The 22044-nt window shown below is 43.3% G+C and overlaps 1 protein-coding gene across 5 annotated transcripts in view; it reads right to left on the bottom strand.

Moving 5' to 3' along the window:
• CADPS (calcium dependent secretion activator) overlaps nucleotides 1-22044 on the bottom strand; it is a 171036-nt gene that overhangs the window by 43502 nt on the left and 105490 nt on the right. For 2 of the 5 annotated variants that reach the window (XM_072347840.1, XM_072347843.1), the window contains exons 14-19: nucleotides 16162-16263; nucleotides 15271-15334; nucleotides 14522-14645; nucleotides 12031-12099; nucleotides 11156-11173; nucleotides 2985-3091 (exon numbers count right to left, since the gene is read on the bottom strand). In XM_072347840.1, coding sequence (XP_072203941.1) covers nucleotides 2985-3091; nucleotides 11156-11173; nucleotides 12031-12099; nucleotides 14522-14645; nucleotides 15271-15334; nucleotides 16162-16263 — 484 coding nt within the window. The remainder of the gene's footprint in view (nucleotides 1-2984; nucleotides 3092-11155; nucleotides 11174-12030; nucleotides 12100-14521; nucleotides 14646-15270; nucleotides 15335-16161; nucleotides 16264-22044) is intronic. The other 3 variants (XM_072347841.1, XM_072347844.1, XM_072347842.1) reach the window with 2 other exon arrangements.

Raw genomic sequence — 22044 nt, 5'->3', positions numbered from 1 at the left:
AACAAGTCCAACATAATCGCTGCACAGTCCTGCAATATAACCTGCTTCCACAAAAGAAGAAAAAAAAAAAAATTGCTATTTTAAAAGAATGAGGAAGAAAAGCACATCATTTGTGGGGAAAAAAATAATGCCCAAACCAGTCACTGTTTCCCTTCTGCTGGAAAAGTCAACTGTTATCTCCATGTGTCTCTAACTTATGTCAGGTTCCTCAATCTCCTTCTCCCTACTCCCAGGCCCTCTCACAGTGGGAGCAAAACCACCACACTTTGAAGAGCTCCTTCAAGATGGTAACATTTTCTGTATTTACCATCCACTTACCTGCTTTACTTGAATGTAAAGGCGAAAAAAAAAAAAAGAAGAGTGTTCCTTCTAGCCAAACACACCTATTATTGTATGTTTTACACATGGATACACATGTATATATGTATGACCTCAAGGGCTTAAAATACATATATACATATACACATATGTATACATAGAGAGAGAACACGAGTTCAGAAATACGTGAAGACCACGGTCTCTGGCATGTGCCATCAGTCATCCAGGGAGACAAAAATGGAGCTGGAAGACATCTGGTGAGAGAGATGTTGCAATGGTAGAGACCTCCAGCTCTCACCTGGGACCAAGGCACCGCTGTTTCTTTTACATTTTTGTCTGTGCTTCTTTCTGATGGGTAGGCCTAACCCCATAGATAAGACGTGACACTTTTGGACTAATGGCTTTTGAACATATTCCATGCTCTGAGTTTTGCTTTCTGGGTTCTCACTAGCATGTCTGCCTGGATGTCCATGTTTGGGAAAAAAAAAAACAAAAAAGGGGTGTATTTTAATGGGAAAAAAAAAATCATGATTTTCAGAAAAGAAGGCATTCCTTCAGCAATGCCATTGATTCATGATGCCACTGAATTCTGCTGAACATCCAAAGCAGACCAAGAAATCTCACCTTGCAGGTTGAACCTTCTCACCTCCAGACAGAAGGACAAGATGGGGACAAAAAAAACCACAACCCTCTCATCTGGAATAATTTGAAAAAAACATGCAATACCTCAGCACTTCTCACTGCACAGGAACAGAATAATGGGGCTGTAATGCATAATAAAGATGGTGTGATAAATCAGCCAGCCTCTCGTCTCTCTGTTCCTTTGGGTGCAATTCCAAGTGTGCAGAGAGCTGGCCCACTGCCTGAACACCACTGAAATGCCACAGAAACCCTCGGGACAGGGATTCAATAACATACCGACAGAGTGTTGGGCTTCTGGACAGAGATAAATGTCAGTCTTTCAGGTCACCATTCAGAACAAGGGGCCAGGATGCCTCCTATCCGTGTTGGCGTTAACCTTCTGTCTCTAATCAAAGCCTTGTGACACAGAAGATGCTGAAGAACAGTTTTGAATCTTCCTCCATGTGAAGATCAGAGCAGCGCAGCTGGCTGAACACCACGGGCCCTCTTGTTGCCTGCTGCAAAAGTCCACTATTTTCCAAACAACTGGTGCTTTAAAATCAGCTCTTTCCAGGCTGGTTGCACACACAGCCTAAGCTGGTGATGAGTGGAATAAAGCACTCATCATCCTCAGGCAAGCTCCTGCAGCATGTGTGTAAGTGCAGAGCTCTCAGGCAACCCCCTGCTTTGCAAAAGTGAAGTTCATTTCACTCTTCACCATGTATATTCTCTCTCTACATATAAATACTGTATATCCAGTACAAGGCACATACAGACAAAACCAGAGGAAGAACACTACCATTCTAGTCACTTGTGTAGAACTCAGTCCACCTCCACCACAGTGTACTATAGATCAGGTGAATGCAAAACAACAGAGGTAACAACAGGCTGAGGAGAGATTCCAGGCGGGTAGGGTTGTGTTGGGATGTAACTGCAGCGCTCGTAAAATATACCCATTGCTACATGCATGGACTGGACTGCTACGCCACACTGACCCTCTGTGTAAGGCTACCAGCTCCACAAGCAGCCGACTGGGAGTTGCTGTTACATTCCTTGGTCAAAGTTACGGAAGCGAGGGCAAACCAGGTAAAATCCCAGTAGGAAACATGGCACTGAGAGGGCATGCACGAAATATGACAGGAGTGACTCGTGTCATTCGGTTTAGTCACATACCTCTTTCCCCTGCCAGGATCATCCAAGATTGAATGAACAGTAGAAAAACAGGGAGGAAATTTAAATATGCAAGCAGGCATTAGTTGAGTGTCGTGGATTGTTGTGTATTATCAATAAGTTAAGTTATATTGCAAATGTTAATATACCCCGGAATGATTTTTAGGTGATTGTGAAATTATTTACCAAATGCTCTTAACGCAAAATATAGTTAGTATATACAAAAAATGGGAAGGAAGAGAGAAAAAGAGTGAATGAGTGTTACAATACCTACAGTCATATACAACAACTGTTCGCTCTGATTTTCAGAATGATCAACTTTCCAACACTTAGCCAAGAGCCCCAGATTTACAGCCAACACGGGGCTCGATCCTGCAGATACTTACATGGGTGGGCAACGTTGCTGCCTGGGGCAGTCCCTGCCAGCTGGCACTGTCCTGGCAGCGCTGCTGGCTGCCTCGGGGCTCAGGGCTTCCAGGGTTGAGCCTCGGGATCCTCTAACATCTATTTGCCCCTGACATGGTTGCAGTGTTTTTAAAACATGAATCTTTCCATTAAAGCACTTTGAAGAGTTAAGAGGATGGGCTTGCTCTGGTATGGTGCTGGTGGTGGACATATGTGGCTCTTGCTGGTGCTGCGGACTGATGTACCGGACAGCAGGATTTAATCAATTCCCCTTTTGGCCCTCCCTGCCCTATGGAAAAGCAGTCTTCCCAACCTGTCCCATGTGCCTTCATCACACTTCATCCCCATTACTGCCTTCTAAAAAAGATAACCCGGCACCTGTTCAGGAGACATCCCATAAGCGCGCAAAGCCACCAGCAACCGACCGGACCCTGCTCAAGACCTGCAGGACACAGGGCACCGCTGCTCACCTCTGCGTGGTGCTCTTCGTTTTGTTGGAGGACTTCAATTACCAATTCTGCCAGACGTATTGTGTCTTCTAACTTTTTAGCTGGTGTGACTAACCGGCCTACATTTTCTGTAGTACAAGAAGTTGAGTTAAAAGGCAGGCAGAGTGAAAAGCTCAATGTAAAGCAAGTAATTTTAGAGGTTTAAAAAATCCCATAATATACTACAGCTTTAAAGATCTTTTCATGCATATGTTAAATGCTTGTATAATTAGTACTGTGCAAACCAGAAAGCCACATTCGTTATTCTACTATGAAAATACAGTGCTCCAGCTCCAAATTTCACAATATAGTCAGAGCTGTTTTGCTTTATGGTGAGGCAGTGGCACTTTATTAGCTCAAATAAGAACATTGCATTCCCTTAAAGACAGCATCTGGCCACTAATATATGAACAACATGTATCCTACAGAGTAGATGATGCACTGCAGATCGTGTCTGTACGATTTAACACACTTTTAAGATCAATTGAAACAAATCTCTCTGTACTTTTAACAAATCGTCAAACTCGAGCAATTTAAATGCCACCTGCTACTGAAAGCAAAAGCTGCAGGTCTGGCTTGCTCCAGGATTTAACTCCACAAAGGTCGAGGAGTTACGCATGCTGGAGGGAGTGGAAAGTGGTAACGCCCACCTGGCGCTCATACGTAAGATTTATATGGGAAAAGAGATGCAACTTTACAGCAAAAACCCTGCAAACAAACCAAGGAGTTTAAATCCTGGAGCCTGTTGCTTTAGCTCTATTGAGTTCTTTTGCAGTATTTTCTAAAAACATTTGTTAAAATAATCAAATCACATTCTCCCAGGTAACTGGTATTAACGCATTACAAATCTGAGGTGCTAACAGCCTGGAACGTTTAAGGTTTTCAACTTAGAGTATTTCAACAAGACCAACAGGAAAAATAAAACTGTGACCCGTTCATCAAACAACAGCTTCCACAGGACTGGTTGAATGCAACCAATGGGGCTTCTGTGATCTGACATGGTGGTTCACCAGCACTCCCAGCTCCAAGGAGAAGAGCAGGAGCATTGCTCCCTGCAGACATGCCTGTGCTGCCGTGGGTCCCTGCAGAGGTGTTCCTCCTGCTAATGACAGGCTGCAAACCCAGCTCTGCTGTACTAACTATGGCAAGGAGCAGGATGATGCTTCAGAAGCGACATCAGCCAGCCCATACTTATCCACCTATGTACATTTTGGTCTCTCCGTGAGCACAACAAAGCCAAATGCTAGAGGTGTGTGAATTACAGGCCCTCCACCAGCAAGGTATTCATCTTGGGATGTCCAACACTAAGGCAGCAGCTTGGGTTATGCCCAAGTGCAAGGCAGTTGAGCATTTTGCTCCAGATTCCTGCATGCATCAGCTGTTTGCATATACTGCTGCTTAGCTTTTCTTTACGGACAGAGCAGCAACTTGTACACACACAGGTGTCCCACTTTGCTCTGATGAGCCCCAGGGCACAAAACCCAGCCTGCTGAAGGCCTGGTGAGTTTTGAGGACACAAATCTCTACCTTAGCATCTCTCCTGCTCCTACTTTTCACTGGAATTATTCTTATGGGCAACAAATCTCCCATGAAAAGGAGAGGAATATTTCTCAGAAGGGGGCTGCAAGAGGGGCACATGGTACTGCTGTCAGAGGAGCTGAGCAACCAGGCCAGCTGAGATCTGGCATTGCAGGTGCTTGGTACAGCTGAGAGATCCATCAAGGCAAATTAATGCTACACTTTTGCTGATGGATACCAAGGATAGGGGCCTTGGGGTTTCCCTTTCATCTCTTTTATCTCTGGAAACACAACAAAAGAAACACTCCCAGACTGTCCTTAAAATACTCCAGTGGGCAAACACTGAAATTGGAGAACTAGTGGTTAACTCATTGTCCTTCTTCCTATGCAATCCAACACCTCACTAGTTGCAAGAAGAAAACTCTTTCTTTTAAGCAAAGAGAACCCAAAGAAATGTCCCTCTGGTTGCTTCTACACCTTTAAAACCAGGGGGAAGCTTTTCCATCGATCAGAGCAGCATCAGACCCATTCTCATTTGCAACACTGATCTGCTCTCAAATACAACTAAAAGACAAAAGTGTTAATAAGAACAACTGCTCAGAGATGCTGTCTTTAAAGAAAATATTGATGCTTATACAACTTTGGCAGCCAGCAGATGTCAATCTTAATTTTTTTTCCTCTTATTTTAAATATTTCCCTGGTTAAGTTACTATACATCAGAATATTCCGCTAAGATAGCTGGAGCACTGACAGTTACATGAAACATATACGATATACTTATCAAACATTTCATCCAACATCATGTAAAGCTCATACATATTTATAGTTTTCATGCAAAATGTTATGCAACAACAATGTTATTTTGTGCTGACGTTGATATTTGAAAATGTTGCATATGTCAGACATTGCTAGACAAAAAAATGTGGACATTTTGAAATAAATGCTACCTCTAAATCTCTACAAACCTACCACATCGCACTAGGTGGCTTATAAAGCTGCACATGACAACTAGCTTGCTAAGGCTAAACAAGCAACTGCCAGGCTAGAAAACCACTGAATAAATGGAAGGAAGACTATTACAGTACTTGGCGTCTGTTTGGCCATGCCTTTGAGCATATGATTAATCATGTTAGTCTGCGTTTGAGGAGATGCCGGTGGCCCAGCCGGTGGCTTAGGCTTGGATGGACGGGCTGCTGGTGCGTGACGGAGGGACGCCAAAAGTAAAGAGACAATGACATCATAACAGTGACAAAAGGATGGAAACTTCGAAAGGAACATAAGCAGAAATGATCAAATAGACATGGAAAAAGCTGCGGGGCTTTGCTTCTTGGTGCTTAAGGTATTAACACGGGAACGACACCGTCTGACAACAAGAATTCTAGGAGTCAGCAGATTCTAACATCCTACGGCACTGTGCAATCAGAAAGCCAAGCATCCAACACAAGTGTGGGACTGCACTTCATGTGGCCACGTGGGGAACCTCAATTTGGGAAACGGAGCTAAAACTCTGCGATTCATAGAAGGTGACCAAAAACGACCACTTTAAGGCAGTGCCCCCATACTTAGGTACATTTAGCAATAGAATAATGAGCCGCAGGAATTAATTGCTTTGTAAATATCAATTACACATTTTAGAATTAAACGTCACTGTTGGTTAAAGGGAGCTATAAAATATTCTTGTGCAATTTAAACATGTAAAAAAATCTGTCACTTAAAAATGTGTGGTTCCTGATCGTTTCCAGCTCATTTAATTATTTTCAACTTGGAATTCTAGTGGCTTTTATATTCTGGGTTGAATCATATATAAAAACTTGCCAGCTCTATCAAATATGTTACTTGCTATTCCAAATGTTAGAATACTGCAATCAGGACTTGACCCATCTGTCATATAGTTTACAATATCAGCATAGGAAAAATTCAAAGAAAATAGCCTTTCCTTTTACATGCACTCAGAGAGTAAATTATGTACCGTGAATATATTAACACAATAGTTTCTATTACATTTAATAACAGTTTTTAGCAGCACAGTGACTATTTTTAATAATTCCATTTGCAAAGGATCTGGCATATTTATCTGGACATTCTATTGCCAAAAGTCCTTGCCATTTTGATTGCATTTTCCAGCGGGAGAAAAAAAAAAAAGGGTTGGCTTGTGCAAAGTAGATTTCTGATTGCTTTGAAATCTCACAGAATTACAACACTTATAGGAGCATAATAAGGAATATTTGAGTCAACCATTACTTAAAGAGTACAAGTTAGGTTTGTTCCTTCTCTCCATACACAGAGGTACACACGTACATGAACACACATACAGTGCACACGTGCACACACACACGCTTTTAGTCTTTTTAGAGATGTAATTATTTAATTCAGACTCTTAGATTTGAGCTTCTGGTTTGGGGTTTTTGTTGTTATTGTTGTTTTATAGCAATAAAAGCAAATCTATTTTCTTATTGCTGGAGTCACCCTGGTCTATGCCCAGTGTTTACCCAGAGTGGCTTTGTCCCCAGAAATAATACCTCTCAGCCTCAAGTGACAAAAACAACTGTTCTTTGGGCACTGGCCTAATGACTTCCAGCCTAATTTAAAAGATAAGCAAGAAATCAATTTGATTACTCACTGATGGCTGCTGAGCAAACCACGTAATGCTCAGGAAGGAGATTTTACTGCTGGCCTCCAGGAACTCCACACCCCATTGCACCTCTGTGCACCACAACTTGAAATTGTCCCTAAACATGAGCCCACCTCTGTGCCACCAACCACCAAAACACACATGCTGAAAAAGAGAGGTGCTACCATGGGCCCCAATGGTGAACACATTTCAGCCCTCACTGACATCCAGCACCCGCAGTGTCAAATTGGCCTGACTTGTTCAAGTGTTTTCTGCAACAGGGAATAGTCAAGAGCAGAGAAGGATGAGGAGGAAGCAGCAAGAGCTGCTGGTGAGATCTGAATGCATCAGTCACTAAGATTAAAGGCAGGACAAGCTTATTCCTCCCAAACAGCCTGGCCAAGGGGTCCTCTAAAGCACTCTTCTGGATAAACTCATGCATGAGACTGCATTTTACACCTCTGTCTGATACTTGCAAATAAAAGACTTGCAGAAAACAGAATTACTTGGCAAGTAGGAGTTTTGGGGTTGTATGTTGTGCTTCAGATTGCAGTGAGAGTAACAGGTGTATTGTAAAATCAGTGCTACTTTGGGAAGGTGTGTTGCATAAAATTCACTGTATGCAGAGCAGAATATATTCCAACTACGTATTTCTCACTCAGTATCACAGTCTGTGTGAGATGGAAGGGCTAACACAACCACACCGCTGAGAATTAAACCTCAGTAAGCAAGGACCAGTGTTGACTTTCCGCATTTCTCACAAGCACAGCTACCAACTCTGTGATTTCCTTGTAATAATTAAAATCATGAGCCCTGCCAAAGGCTTTGGTGTGTAAGTATTGTGTGCATCCATTTGTGAGCCAATCATGGCAATGATAGAGTTGCTGTTCTCAAGATAACGATAAAGAATAATGGACACAGCCCAAGGAGAAGGCAAAACAGCCTTTGTTATCCTCATAAAACGACTTATGTGTGCCTGGAAAGGACTTCAATGATGATAACTTTTTCTCTCAAACCAAGATGCACAATTAAGAAAAACTCATCAAAAAGGTTTTTCAACTTAGAAGGAGACTCAGCTCTCAAAATTCAACATACTGAAATGAGAATCAACCCCCTAACTTTCTGGTGATTATTCAGCCTAGTGAGGAGTTCTTGCACATCTGAATTCTATCTCATGCCTCAGGCAGCAAGTTGCTCTGTGGTTGGTAAGAGCCTTGAAGAAAGAATGCTGCAGAGCAGATCACTGCGACCCCTGAAGCTCTAGTAACAACTCTGCTGCTGCTCCTAACAGTGTTTTATAAAGGGCAAGAGAAAAGCTAGCAATTTGCCTAACAGCTCCCTGCCAAACCCAGCTGAATGCCACTTCAACAAACCAAACAAAGCAGTAGTTCAGTAAGCAGACAAATACAGGTTGCAGTTATGTCTGGGCTACATGAATAGTAAAATGTATGATCTATCAACAACTTCAGTCTCCATTCCTGCCTCAAAGATCAACATCTTCCTACACTGTGCATCCATATTTATTTGGGGAACTTCGTTTGGTTTTCTTCTTGAGCTCTGTGCTTTATCACAGTTGCTGGGGTGACTGCTGAGTGGTGGATGGGCTGATAAATCCTATGGCACCTCCTCTTATCCCAGGTTACCTTAACAAACAGGCAGCTCAGCCCCTACAGCACCAGCACACTTGCTAAATATTGCGGGTATGTGCAGGGAGCTCCCCAGGCTGAGATCCAGAAATAGGAAACACGAGTGACGTGAAGAGAGCACAGGGGCTGTGACAAGGGCCAGTGAGAGTGTTGTGACAGATACCACTGCTTGGCAGCAACCTGCTGTGTTGTGAAGTCAAATACTGGCCCCTTCTGCATGCAGTTCCTCAGCCCAGGACCTTCCTGTGCCTGCTGGGCATGCATGACGCATGAGACACTGCAGTCGGTGCCAGTTGCTGCTGACACAGTTGGGGAAGTGCATCCTTGGACTGAGGATGTTGGGAGACAAGCAAAAAATTGCAATTTTGGCCCCCAGTTGATCCTAGAGAAGCTGACTTCCCCCGAGGACAAAGCAATGGATATCACAGGTCTATCCACTCCCAAGTCTCTTTCTCTGCCTGTAGAGCTGCCCAGATGGCAGTTCTGGCTCCATGCACAAAAGCAACAACCATCCTGGTCACACAACTCCTTTGTTTTTCATCCCCAAGGGTACAGAGGCCAAAACCAAACCGCTAAGAGAGAAGCAGTCAAAACCTAAAAACCCATGTCTTACACTAAATACAACAAATGGTCAAGCTGACAACTGCCACTGTGGCTGGCACCAGCTCTAAGGCTGCCTGCACCCAGCTCCAGCAGGGCAAAGTGGCATTCACAGAAACGGGATCCCTCACTGCCAATGAACTCCAGTGCAGTGCAGTGCATTCCTCAGTTCCTGTGCTTAAGGGATGGAGAAGTCATTTTTTTTCTAAAAGAAAAATGGATTCCCAACTGACATGAATATGCGGACCAAGCACTTATTACAAGGTTGTTAGTTTTGTCTGATTAGTAGTTAAATCAACCCATTAATCTTTAATTATTTCAGAATAATGTTCTGTCTAGTGCTCTATTTTAAATCTATACTTCTAGGTGAGGCAAGAAACTACATTTTATTTCAGGTGAAAAAAGAATGAAAGGTGATATTTGTGTGTTTGAGTTGTGTTCATTACCTTATATCTCATTCTTGCTTCTGGCAAAGCAAGTAAAAAATCAGACCAAAACCTACTCACTTTTGACTCCAGTTAATCTGAGGAACTGATTTCAAGTTGAATCCTGCTGACAATGCCCCAGAATTTTTCATTTAAGACACTGGGAGAGTTGTGGGTACAAAACAGGGCAGCCACAACCTTCTGTGTCCCTTCACTCACCCTGAGCTCCAGGAAGCAGCTGCATTTTAAACCAAACTGGGCCTAGACATGTCCTTCTCAATTCCTAAACCTGATGCACATGACAAGCCTTAGCCAGCAAGAGGGATGCCCAGTGCAAGAACTGTGCCTTACACACAACAGCCCACTGTGGCCATTGGAAATAGCTGTGCTTGCAATGGTTGTATTTGCAACTTGTGTACCTGTACCTCTCATAGTTGCAGAGAAGAATTAATCTTCATTTCCCAAATTGGTTCTATTGCCATGCTCTAGATCCAGAGTCAAATTTGAGCTGCAGGGGCCTGGGGAAGCTGGGGTAGAACAAACCCAGCCCCTTGTGCGGCCTTTTAAAAGCAATTTCCCTTTGATAACAGCTGAAGTCAAACCAATTCTTTTTTTCCTCCCCCCCCCCTTCCACATAACACAACAATCTACTCACAAAAAGGGATGAACAGTTCAGGTTTCAAGGACTTTCAAAGCAGGACTGTGGCGTACAACAGAAACAAGAACAGGGGGCTACAGACCTCCAAATCCCTTCTGAAGAGACAGGCACTTCAGGCACTTTGGTTTGTGCTGAACCTTTGCCTCACCACATGTCACCACAGGTTATAAACAAGAGACAAACATGACTTCTGTCTGACCGGATCATTTGTTACACATTAACAATAAAATTGAAACAAAACAAAACAAAACAAAACAAAACCAAAACCAAAAACCAAATCGATTCTCCCAATAGGGCATAAAACAGAAGTTATGAAAACCAAAAATGAACGTTAATTTCATCAGAAATGTGCCTGTTGGGTGTGTTAAGTTAATGGCCAGCTCACCAACATTTTTGCACCAAAAATGAGTTGCAGTTCTTTAGGAAAACAAGATACTTCCCTTTTACAGAGGCTAGGTTGTCCATTAAAACTGTCTCTTAAGAAGACACTCTATTGCTACAAGGTACTTCTAACCTACACTCTATTCTAAGGATGGAGACAAAAGAGGTTATGTAGACAGCACAAATTAACTCCTTAAGTATTAATGCATCTCCATTTTCAGCCTGAAGGAGTACATATCTTAAGGAGCTATGGAAAACAAAATAAATATAACTTAACAGTCCTAGCAATTTATAATGCATATACAATTGTTCACCTGCATCCTTTTGATTCTCTATATGAAAGAGAGAAAGCAACAAGGAGAGAAAAGAGAGAAACAAGAACAGATAGGCAGGATTAATGAGCAAGTGGATCGCACAGCCCCCCAGTAATGCGTGATATATGACATTTGAAAATAAGATAAGTCGCCCCGTCTCACCCCCCCTCCCAGCAGCATGGTGTTACCAAAAGAATCTCCTTTCACAGAGGTGAAAGATAAAGCTGTACCAATAGGAAATAGGAAAGCATGAACTCTGCGGATGTACAGGGGCTCTCTGAGCGGCACCCAGGCTCCTGTGTCCCCTCCAGAGCTCAGTGGAGAGGAGCAACCCAAAAATCCAGGAGGAGAGCAAGTACAGCGCTTCCGCTTGAGAGAACAGCCAGGAGACATGTAAGAGCTGATGCACGGAGGAAGGACAGCCTCACATGATCTTATACGCAGGCTTCATTACAGATCGTGTACGCGGGAGAAGGGACGGCTTTTCCCCACGTCCTTTACCTGACTGCTAGCTTGTTTCTCCCCGGTATAGCTGCTGCCCTTTGATTGTGTACCAGTGACAAGCACTTTACAAATTGGGGTTACATGGAAGCAAAGTAAAAATGCATTCAGGTCACGGACATAAAGAGTAACTGAAAAAACTTACAAACAGTCTGAGTTTATCACAAACAAATGGCTAAATTGTCTAACCTGTTTCAGGCTGATAAAAAGTGACTGGACTTCTCACACTGGGTTTCACAGACAGAAGCAACAGACAAGCCAATGCTAAAAGACTTGAAGCAAGGAGAGTGAGTTTGTTTGGATCTGGACTTTCTCGAGGTAATGAGAACAGAGAGAGTGAGGACAGCATGGAGAGGAGGGTGGTAGGTACTCACGAATGGTTAAATCCATCACTTGAGAGGCCAAGCAGAAGACAGGATGCTCATACATTTCTCTCTTTTTCCCTATAAAAGAGGATTTGGGCATGCAAGAGGCTTAGGTCAGAGGTAAAGAGGTTATAAGGTTATAGGTCAGAGGAAAACTTCATATCAGGTTAAAAGGAAAACAGCCGTAGAGTATTTTGGGATACATACAGGATAAAAGGGGGAAAAGGAAAAAAAAAAAAAAAAGGAAAATAAAAAAGGGTTAAAATTGGAGATCGACTGGATTAACCATTCAGCATGCCCATGAGTCACAAGAGAGGTTGTGACCATGACTCTAGAGGTTCGTTCAGAATCGTTTGCAAGAACATGATCAAAACGTCATGAATAGAGGGAAATAGATTTTCACTGGTTTAAGGCTCCGAGATACTAAGGATTTCAGCCTTCAGTATCTAAGGCTTTCACAGGTATTTCTTCATAAACATAGCCTCGAGCAAAGCTGCCACTGATTCTGTTTTGCATCTCTGACAAAACTCTTTCAACAGGTGGTTACTCAAACGTCAGCATTCAAAAGCAAGATTTCAAAACCACGCATGGCATGCAGAGATGCACCTCGCCGAGGCAAATTTGTTCTTTGCTCTTCTAAGCAACTATTGGAACACAAAGTGGACTATGCTCATGAGAGAAAACCTGACGCATGCAGCTGGCGGATGTTGGGTTGTTTGAACTAACAAGCCCAGCATGCTTTGAAATTGGTGTTACAACCACTTTTATAGAAACGGGATAAAAAAGTGGCTGTGGCCAATCACGGATAAAGGAGGAGAAAAGCAGAAGAGAGCAGGTAGTGTGGAATGAACTATTTCCCTGAAAAGGTTGCTGGAAAAAAAAAGCGTTGCTTCAAAGTATTCCCAGACCTAAAAGTCACAGTGCAAAAAAGAGGGCAGGTAATTAACACAACCAAGAAGAATTGAGGCACAAAAGGAAAAGTACACACTAACTGTTCTACTTTGGAAATGAATGCATTTTTACTTACAGATCATAAAGTTTGTTTTTGCATAGATTTATCTGAAAGAAGAGAGCAAATCTTACCAATGGGTTAGTGATATTTACACAGAGAACCTAAGGGAGCCAGCACTGGGTAGAAGCATCCATCAACAGAAAAGCTGTTTTTGATTCTCGGTCCTTCTCCAGCCTTGTCAAGCATATTTAAACATTGCATTTTACAGAATACACCAATTAAAATATCCTGTGAAGTTGAGTACTTTGATAAATTGCCTGATAATGCAGCGCTTATGGAACCTTCTTTCCTTCTCTATTTTAGTCACTCATTACCAAGTCAAGAGTTGATAAACATCCTTTTAGTGCCCAATTCTTAAGTGTTTCTCACTGGATGCATAACAATGAATTCATTACCACTGGTACACAATTTGCATCGTTAGACAGAAAAAAAAAAAATAAATGGAAAAAGAGAGGACATGTCATGTACAGAACCTGGACAATTTGTCATACAACAACCCAATTTTTCACGTAAACAAGAACGAAGAAAAGATCAGAGGGAGTCGTTTTTGTTTTTTCTCCTCTCAATATTGTCCTAGAGGCATACAGTGATAATCTCAGCTGTAGGAAAGCTTCACATCACACATGACAGAAACCCAAAGTCTAATGCAGAACATACCATTCATCTGGAACATACGGGTTTAAACAATCGCAAACTCGGATACAGTTGGGTAGGAGTTTCAAGTTGGGAACAGCAGCCCACAAAGGTAGCAACATAAACTGATCAACATGTAAAGAACTACTGGATCAGAGAGCTTCAGCTGACACGTATCCTCCAGCAAGCTTTAAAATGTCTTTTTGATGGCTACATGTGTCTCTGGTCACTGGTTATTATTCTCCCATAACTTAAAAGGTCAATAATATCAGCTATGCCGGATTTAGTGTGACAAGAAAGAAATCTGATGCAAGTACAGGACCAACTGATCAATGACTGCTATGCACAGTGCAAAGACAACAAAACACTCCCAGAAAAAGACATTTTAAATCGGCTACAAATGATTAAGCACAGATTAAACAGCTTTTCAGCTTCTTATTTTTCATTTGCTTCCTGAACTCCACTGTCACAAACAATTAGCTGCACTGTACCTTCAGCTGCAAAGATGACAACCCAAGTATTTCTCAATTTGTTCTTTAAAACCACGATGCGAGTCTGAATAGTAAACCACTGGCCAAATGCACTAATGATATTTAAAACAGAAGAAGAAGAAAAAAAAGCTACAGTTTCTTTTAACTGTTTCCCATCTTTTTTTTTTTCTTTTTTCCAGGAAAAAAAAATGTTTTACATAGCTTTCACTGCTTCAAAAGCAAACATCACAAAAATGATTCATAATCACATCAGTTTTATTGACAAGTGAATAAATAGCAAATGAGTTTCTTTCAAATAGCTCCCAGCCACAGTTGCCACCTAGAAATATAACAAAAATGTAATTTCACAAAGAAAGAGCCTTACCTTCAATTTTGGCATACTCTGATAGTCGAGTATAATTGACTAGAGCTGCTTGCTCCAAGCATTTACGGATGACTGTTTTTACCTCCTCTTGAGGGACTGGAGTAACTATGTCTTTCATCAGAACCTTGACACAAGAAAATCTGATTTGTTGTGGCATCAGGCACACAGAACTGTTTTTTTCTTCAAGCCCAACAAACACATCCGTTTCTGCCCCAGTGCTGCGCAGCTCTCGGGGTAAGCACACAACAGGAAGAACCCACGACAGGGTCACCTTGTCCAGACTGAGATGTGGGACCTACCCTTTCCCCAGTGTTCCCTGTCTCTATCCATATCCTATGGCATGCTCCAAAATCTGTGCTTCCCATTTCTTAGGGCAAGACATTACGATTTATCCCAGCTTCCCCAGGGCTGGACAAAGTTTGCCCTTCTGATGACTTGGGCTCATGTCTGGGCTCAGCTGCATGGGTTAACAACAAGACATTGCTTGTAAGGTTCTGCAGCATGGATGCTCATCACAGAGACAGCCAGTCCTTATGCTGGCACAGTTATCACCTGCACTGGTGGTAAGGGCAAAGCTGCGCCTGGCCTCCAAGCTGAAGCAGAAGAAACCAACAGCCCCACCTAGTATTTCAACATTAACTACCAGAATTGGACGCCCACTGCAAAACAACAGTTCCTTAAGCTCTCCTGGATGGAAAGATTTATGAATGCAGGTAATTTTAACTATTCTTTGTCATTTTTATCCTTACCCTTTCCAGCAGCGACAGAGTGGCTTTTAGTGCACCTTCTGGACGGCCAAATGGAAAGCAGTACCTAGAAAAATCACAGCATGTCAACATCAGACCAGGTGTGTTAATAAACATCTCCAGTGCTATGAATATGCTTCCCCACATATATCCAAATGATCATCTGGCCCCAGTCTTAGTGTTCTTACCACTGGGTAATTTTCAGAAAGGGCTCATGGTGCAGATAGAAGAAAGTAAGACGGAATCAGAGGCAATGGGGAAGGTCAGCTAGTTTTAGTTTATTAAATCTGGGTGTCACCTGGGGAGTTTTTAGGTGTCCTAATTGACCTAAAGAGTTAACTATCATCTCCTTGTAAAAATAAAACAAAGCTCCAGCCAGCTCCAGCTGGAGACCCAGGTTCAAGGGCTCTGGTACAGACCCTGTGTGCCAGTCCGTGCCACCCACCCACATGTGCAACAGAATGAAGCTGGTGTGCTACAGGGGTAGCTTATCCCTTTTAAGGGGGGTAGGCTCTGTCAGTTCTGTAATATCGAAATCCCCAAAGAAAGCCCTGCCCTTCTGTATGCTAGTAAATACAAATGGCTAATAACTGAGAACTGAAATAAGAGAACAGGGTATTTTGGGGGTTAAATTTTAGAAAAAAAAAAATCACAGCATTTCTCTGCCTACAGAAGCAAGATGGTCTGAAATATCCGTTTAAAGGTTATTTCTTTCAAGTCACTCTCCAGATACAAACATGCTACAGTGCAAGCGTCACTGCCCTGCTCAGGTCTGTGCCGCTTATGCAAGATTCCTGCGTGCATTCAAAACCTGCCTTTTGGCTTTGCTGATAAAAGGAGGGAGTTTGGAGGAAATCAGTCCTCTCTCATTCAGCCTGGAGTCTCTGTCTTTACCTAAAGTGTGTGATCTGATTCTCCAGAAGCACACGCAGCCGCTCCTTGATCTCTTCAAATCGCTCTTTCTCATCGACGGTTACTGTTCCTATCCCATCCGGCCTGAAGGAGAAATGCCATAAATGACTCAGACTCCACCTCACGACCCTGGGAAATCATCTGCGCAGCAAAGCACATGCTGCAGGTTGGGACACAGATGTCACCAGCCATTAGACCCAGGACAGAGCAAGCTGAGACGCAGCAGTCACAGCAGCACAACCGAGATATCAGAAAGCAAGAAAGCAAAAAATACCCCCTCTCAGAACGATAATCTGTAAATGGACACCCCTCTGCCCCCCCACCCTCACGTGTTTTTTTTTTTCTGTGACAGAAAAGCCTGAAAAACCAGAATCCCTTCTTACATATAGGTATACAACAAGGAGCGCAACGCCAGCTTTCACAGCGGGATTGGGCTCATTGCTGGCAAAACGTGGACTTAATTTCTGCAGAAAAATTCAGCTGTTAATTTAACATAATTCAAAGCATAAAGAATATCGACAACAAGCTTCAAAATGAACAGAATGTAAAATTCTGCGTGACTGAATCACCTTATTACAATAATTTCTTGAAGTCAACCATATATTCAATATATTCTGCCAAAATGTACCTAGAAAGCGATAAGTATTTTTTTTACCTGAATGATAACAACGAACACATTTTATCACAGAATTTCAGGGAGAATTTGCTACACCCTGGCATTTGCTGCGTGCACAGGACTGCATTGTAAGACCCCAGGCACTGGGTCTGCCTCGGGCGCTCCTCATCCATCCGTCACCGAGCACAGTGTGCAACGAGTGCTGCTACGGCTCTCCCAGGCTAGGATGGGTGTCCCCATGCTCCTGTCCTCCTGCCACAGACCCAGCTATAAGCAGCCATGCCCTCCTTTTCCCTGCACCCAGACAGCAAATCGTGCACTGGAACAGCATGGGCAGAGGAGACTAATCCATCACCAAAGGGCTCGGCGCGCCAGACAATCGGCAGCACCGCTTCCCAGCCCTGATGAGCAAAGTCTGCAGATTTGTGTACTCCTGGGCAACTCAGCTGGCACAGGCGCTCTTTAGGTAATGTAAGGCATCTTAAAATTGAACAAATGTTCTTACTTAAAGGCCTCCTCCAGTGTTCGGCTTAAGCTGCATAAATCCTCAGTACTAGACTGGTTCGGCTATACAAAAGACTTGGCAAGGGATTACAAAGCTTCTAATGAACCTCCTGTCAGGGGTTAATTGGTTGGCTTTATTTTCCTCTTAAAGAATCAAAGGCCCTAAACTTAAAATAAAAAAATACACAACACCAAAAAACAAAAAAACCAACAACAACAAAAAAAAACCAAACCCACAACAAAAAAGCTATAAAAATGAGAAGCAATAAAATCTGTACCATCTCTTCTCCTTGACCCCATATATGGAAAGTTCTCAATATCACAAGTACAAACTCTGATATTCCAGTACAAGTGAACACAATTAAAACATTTCAGGAGAGAAACCAGCGAGCTTTACGTGATGTCGACTGCACATTCTCAAAGCACTGCCTTAAATAAAACTTAAAACACGGAAAGAGAAAAAAACAACCAAACTTGAATATCAAGGGATGTACTTATATTTAAACAGCATTTCATCAGAAATTGTTATTTGACTGTTTGCCAAATTCGGTTGTGCATTAAGGAAAAAAAAAAATACAAGGGAAAAAGATTTAGGCTAAAACTTGGCTAAAATGTCTCATCTGGGGAACACATTTCATAAACATTTTTGGAAGTATGGATCTGGTCTCATTAGTACCTAATTAGGAACAGTTATTTTGAAGAAATGAGCAAGCCACAGGGGAAAAAAAAAAGTAAAAAATTAGACATAGAGCAAAAATTAATGTCTGAAGATGCTCAATACATTTTTCTTCCCAAATTCCATCAAGTTCTTAACACTCTGACAGAGATATCCCTGCCTTTTGTTGCGCTGTGCACCTCGCAGTGCCTGGTTTGCTGCCAGGCAAATGACTCGGGGCTTACGGTGATAAATGCTGTACACGAAGGGCAGGGTTGAATCTCCTGTTTGACTTTTGGCACTCCTGTACCCGTAACAACCGGCGGTGTCACTGGGTTAATTGTGTCAGCGCTGACAAACGAGGTAGTGAAAGCCGCCCACGCTGGCAGCGCTTTGCTGATGGACTGGAAATGGTCTGAAAGCTATGTTACCCTTTGCTGGGTCAACAGCCTCCAACAGGGAGACTTATCGCCAGGGCACCTGGGTGAGTCCAGGTGAGGTCTGCTCCCTCAGCAGACAGTGCTTACTGAAGGAAAGGCTGCTTTTAAAACTACCATTAGCTCTAAAAGACATATTGAAGGGATTTAACTGAAAGCAAAGCACAGTAGTATATGAGAACCACACCAGCGCCGCATGCAGAGATTGGACATCCCACTGCTGGCACTGGTCAAGGCAGGATCAGCACATGTCTGACAGCGCAGGCGGGCTGCAGCCCTCCCACACAAATTGTACCCTCTCTGCATGTGAAGGGCACATGTTTCATCAGAAACAAGCATGTAACGAGCGGTGCAAACATCTGATGTACCACCACCACCCGCGGCCTGCTTTCACAGCACCGGACCCACGCGAGGAGGCATGGTGGGCATTGGAGAATGAAGACCAGGCACAAACAGCCCTGCCTTCAACCACGGTGCCCCTCGGCCCCCACAGCCCATGGACAGCAGCCAGTGTGAGGCATGAGGGAGGAGAGTCCATTCCCAATGGGGTGCCCCACAGAGGACCCACACACGGCACAGGCAGCATGCTGCTCTCCTGGATTGTGCTCCAGCAAACTTGAGACAAGCTACAGGTCAGCCATAGCCATTTTTGGAGCAGCGTGGATGTCTGGAAGGGCCTGCCAAGAGAGAGCCATCACCACTGCAAGGACTCCCTTTCTCACCCAGCTGTGGACTATATTGCATCTGACATGATGAGCATCTCTCGAATCTACCTTTCAAATTTTCGGCAAACCATTTTCTCACTGTCCTTCACAAAGTTGACATTTTCGGCAGCATGATAGGAAAGATGTCATGTCGGCTGCTTTTCAAGTTGTTGTCACAGTGGTTAGCACCAGTTCTGTCATCTTTGCTTTCCTCACAATCCCCCATCTTGAGCCATGTCACAAATAATAATACTTCCCATGTTTTTGTCAAATTTCAAATACTATAACCCAGCTGCACATCTTCGGATTTACTAGTTATGTTAATCTTGTTGCTCATCTTCTCAGAAGCTGAAGCATTAGGAACTCATTAATTAGTGACAAATGCAGGATATACATAGAACTGGAAAAACACCACTGAAAGCCTTGCACTTAATTCATTAGCTGGATAATTTTAAAACCTAATTAAATATGCAAGTCAAATATACTTTGAAAATGCTATCTTTTTGAGAGAACATATTTATTTTCCCTTTGCAAGAACACAAAGGGTATGTAGCCTAGCATTTAAGATTCACTTCTGTGCTCTAAACAATTCCATTACGCGGCTGGTGGGGCTGAAAAAAATCCACAAGAGAAGTTCAGGTCTCACCAACTTGTTTCTGATGCTTACTGGTGATTTCATTTTTAACAGTGATCTCCAGCTCAACTTTTACATTTGATATTTTATCTGATGGGCAGAAGCGCCGACTCCTCCAGCAAGCAGCATTTCGGCAGCAAGGCAGGCTAAAACACAGCCAGAGGAAATGAATGTGCTCACACAATCTTAAACCTTGTAACACCGAGCTAAACAGGGATGGGCAATGAGAAAACAACAAGGTGGTGAAGAATAGTTCTGTACGTACATGATTTGTGCAGAGCCACAGATGACAAAATGGGTCTGAACCTATGGGGTCAGGTCTGCAAACAGAACAAACACCGCCATCTAAGTGGGGACACCAACTCATCTGATTCTCTATAGCTCACGGACACTCGAGGTGTGTGGCAGAAGTTGTGGGCAGAAAGGGAAGCAGAAGGGCAAAAAAGGCAAGAAAAATAAATAAGGAAATTTTTAATTATAAGTAAACAAGTTTTGAATCGCTCCTTCTGCTGCAGATGCACTGTCTTGGCTCAAAACTAGTCAATTCCCAACGTAAATATTTCACACGGAAAGTTTTAAATGCTGCTTTCCCTGTTCCCCATTGTTTTTAAGTTATAAACCACGAAAATAACAACATCAACAAAGCAGGTGGTGAAATTCAAAAAGGGGCTGCAATTTAAACAGCAAAAACGGTAGTTCTTGTTTAGCTTGGACGGTTTGTGCAAATTCCAGAGTTAATTATAAATTATAATTAGGACCTGTGATCCTAAGGCCACTGCTTTATTCTACTAGCCCCGCCTCCCCCCATGCCCTTTTCTAATTATACCCAGTGCCCCCAGGGCTAGTTATGCTGCTAAAACAAATATATCAAAATGATTTTTAACAAAGACTAATATATGAAGCAATAGCATGCATTTGTATGCAATTATAAATATACAGTATAGCTCCAGTGGGTTAATCTCTTTGACATAAGCCTGTACGAAATACCATGGCGGCTCACGAATGGAAAGACAGATCATCTTTTACACCTTTTATGTTTAACTTGTCTACACTTTTTCTACTGGGGAAAATATTGCTTACACGTAGCAAACAGATCTTTGCACGCACTGTGAGCCCTGGCATTCACAGCCAGCGAAAAAAAAACAATGTCAAAAACTGATGCAAATAATTTGATTTTTTAAGTAACAACTCAAATATAAAACACGTGCTGCCTTCAGCTCCCTTGCTGCTTGCCAGGTGCAGCACATATGAGCCATGCAGTAAACACGGATGATTAGCGCCTTGGACAGCGAGTGTCAGGATGGCTTTGGGAGGCTGCCTGGTGGGAGCTCACAGGGGGAACTGGTGCTGGGCCACGTCAGGATGCGGGACCACAGCTGGTGTCCCGATCTCCTACATCGCCCCTAGTAAAGCTGACCTGAAAGAGCCCACCTGGTTATGCCCCTTGAAAAAGCTTATTCAGCCAACACCAGTTTGGCCCAGTGTCCCTTTCTTCTGGGAATTCACACCAGCTAAAAGCCCTTTGTTTGGCTCATTCCGCCGCCCGCTCTCCTTCCTTCCACACCACCTCAGGTGCGAGCCTCTCCGTCCTCCCAGCCCGCCTTCCTCATGTTCCCGCTCCTCTCCATGCCAGCGCCAAGTCACGGCTCATCGCTTCCCATGTGCCATCCACACCCCCGACGCCGTGCGGCTGAACCGAATGGCTTCTGAGCACTGCCATCCCACACCTATTGCAACGCATCACGTCAGCCACAGCCGTGTGTCTGCCGGTCGCGGGCGATGCCGGATTGCATCCGACAGACGGCCGCCGCGCACGCTGTGTCATTGCAGGGCTGGCGCGACACGGAGCCGGCACCTAACGAGGGGTTACGGTGTTACGCCCTGCGAGGTCTGCAGGCAGGGCTGCTCATCTGAGCGTAGGGATGTGTTGATGTATTTAGCACTTCTCTTCCAGGACCAAAATGCCCTGTGTTGTTGGTTTGGATTTCTTTTTTTTCATTTAAAGTCATGGTATGGAAATCTTGCCTTTAAATGGAATAGCCAGATACACAATTAGAAAATAAAGGGAAAACATATGAAAGTGTTAACGGGGACTTTTCGAGCCTCCAAGCTCTGTAACAATAACATTATTTCTGGTTTTATGCTGTAAAACACAGCTCACAGAGGAAAGCATAGGTCAGTGATATACCAGCATACTTAGCAGAGAGACCTGGTGGTGTCGGGACTTCGGGTAAAAGCCACTGAACAGCTCGCCAAGAAGGATGCTATCAGACTGCGGGAGATTCAGGCCAGCATCCTGATTCAGATAAGCTCAA

Source organism: Excalfactoria chinensis, chromosome 12 (genome assembly GCF_039878825.1).
Source record: "Excalfactoria chinensis isolate bCotChi1 chromosome 12, bCotChi1.hap2, whole genome shotgun sequence".
Classification (NCBI taxonomy): Eukaryota; Metazoa; Chordata; class Aves; order Galliformes; family Phasianidae; genus Excalfactoria; species Excalfactoria chinensis.
This window is presented reverse-complemented; position numbering and strand designations above follow the sequence as displayed.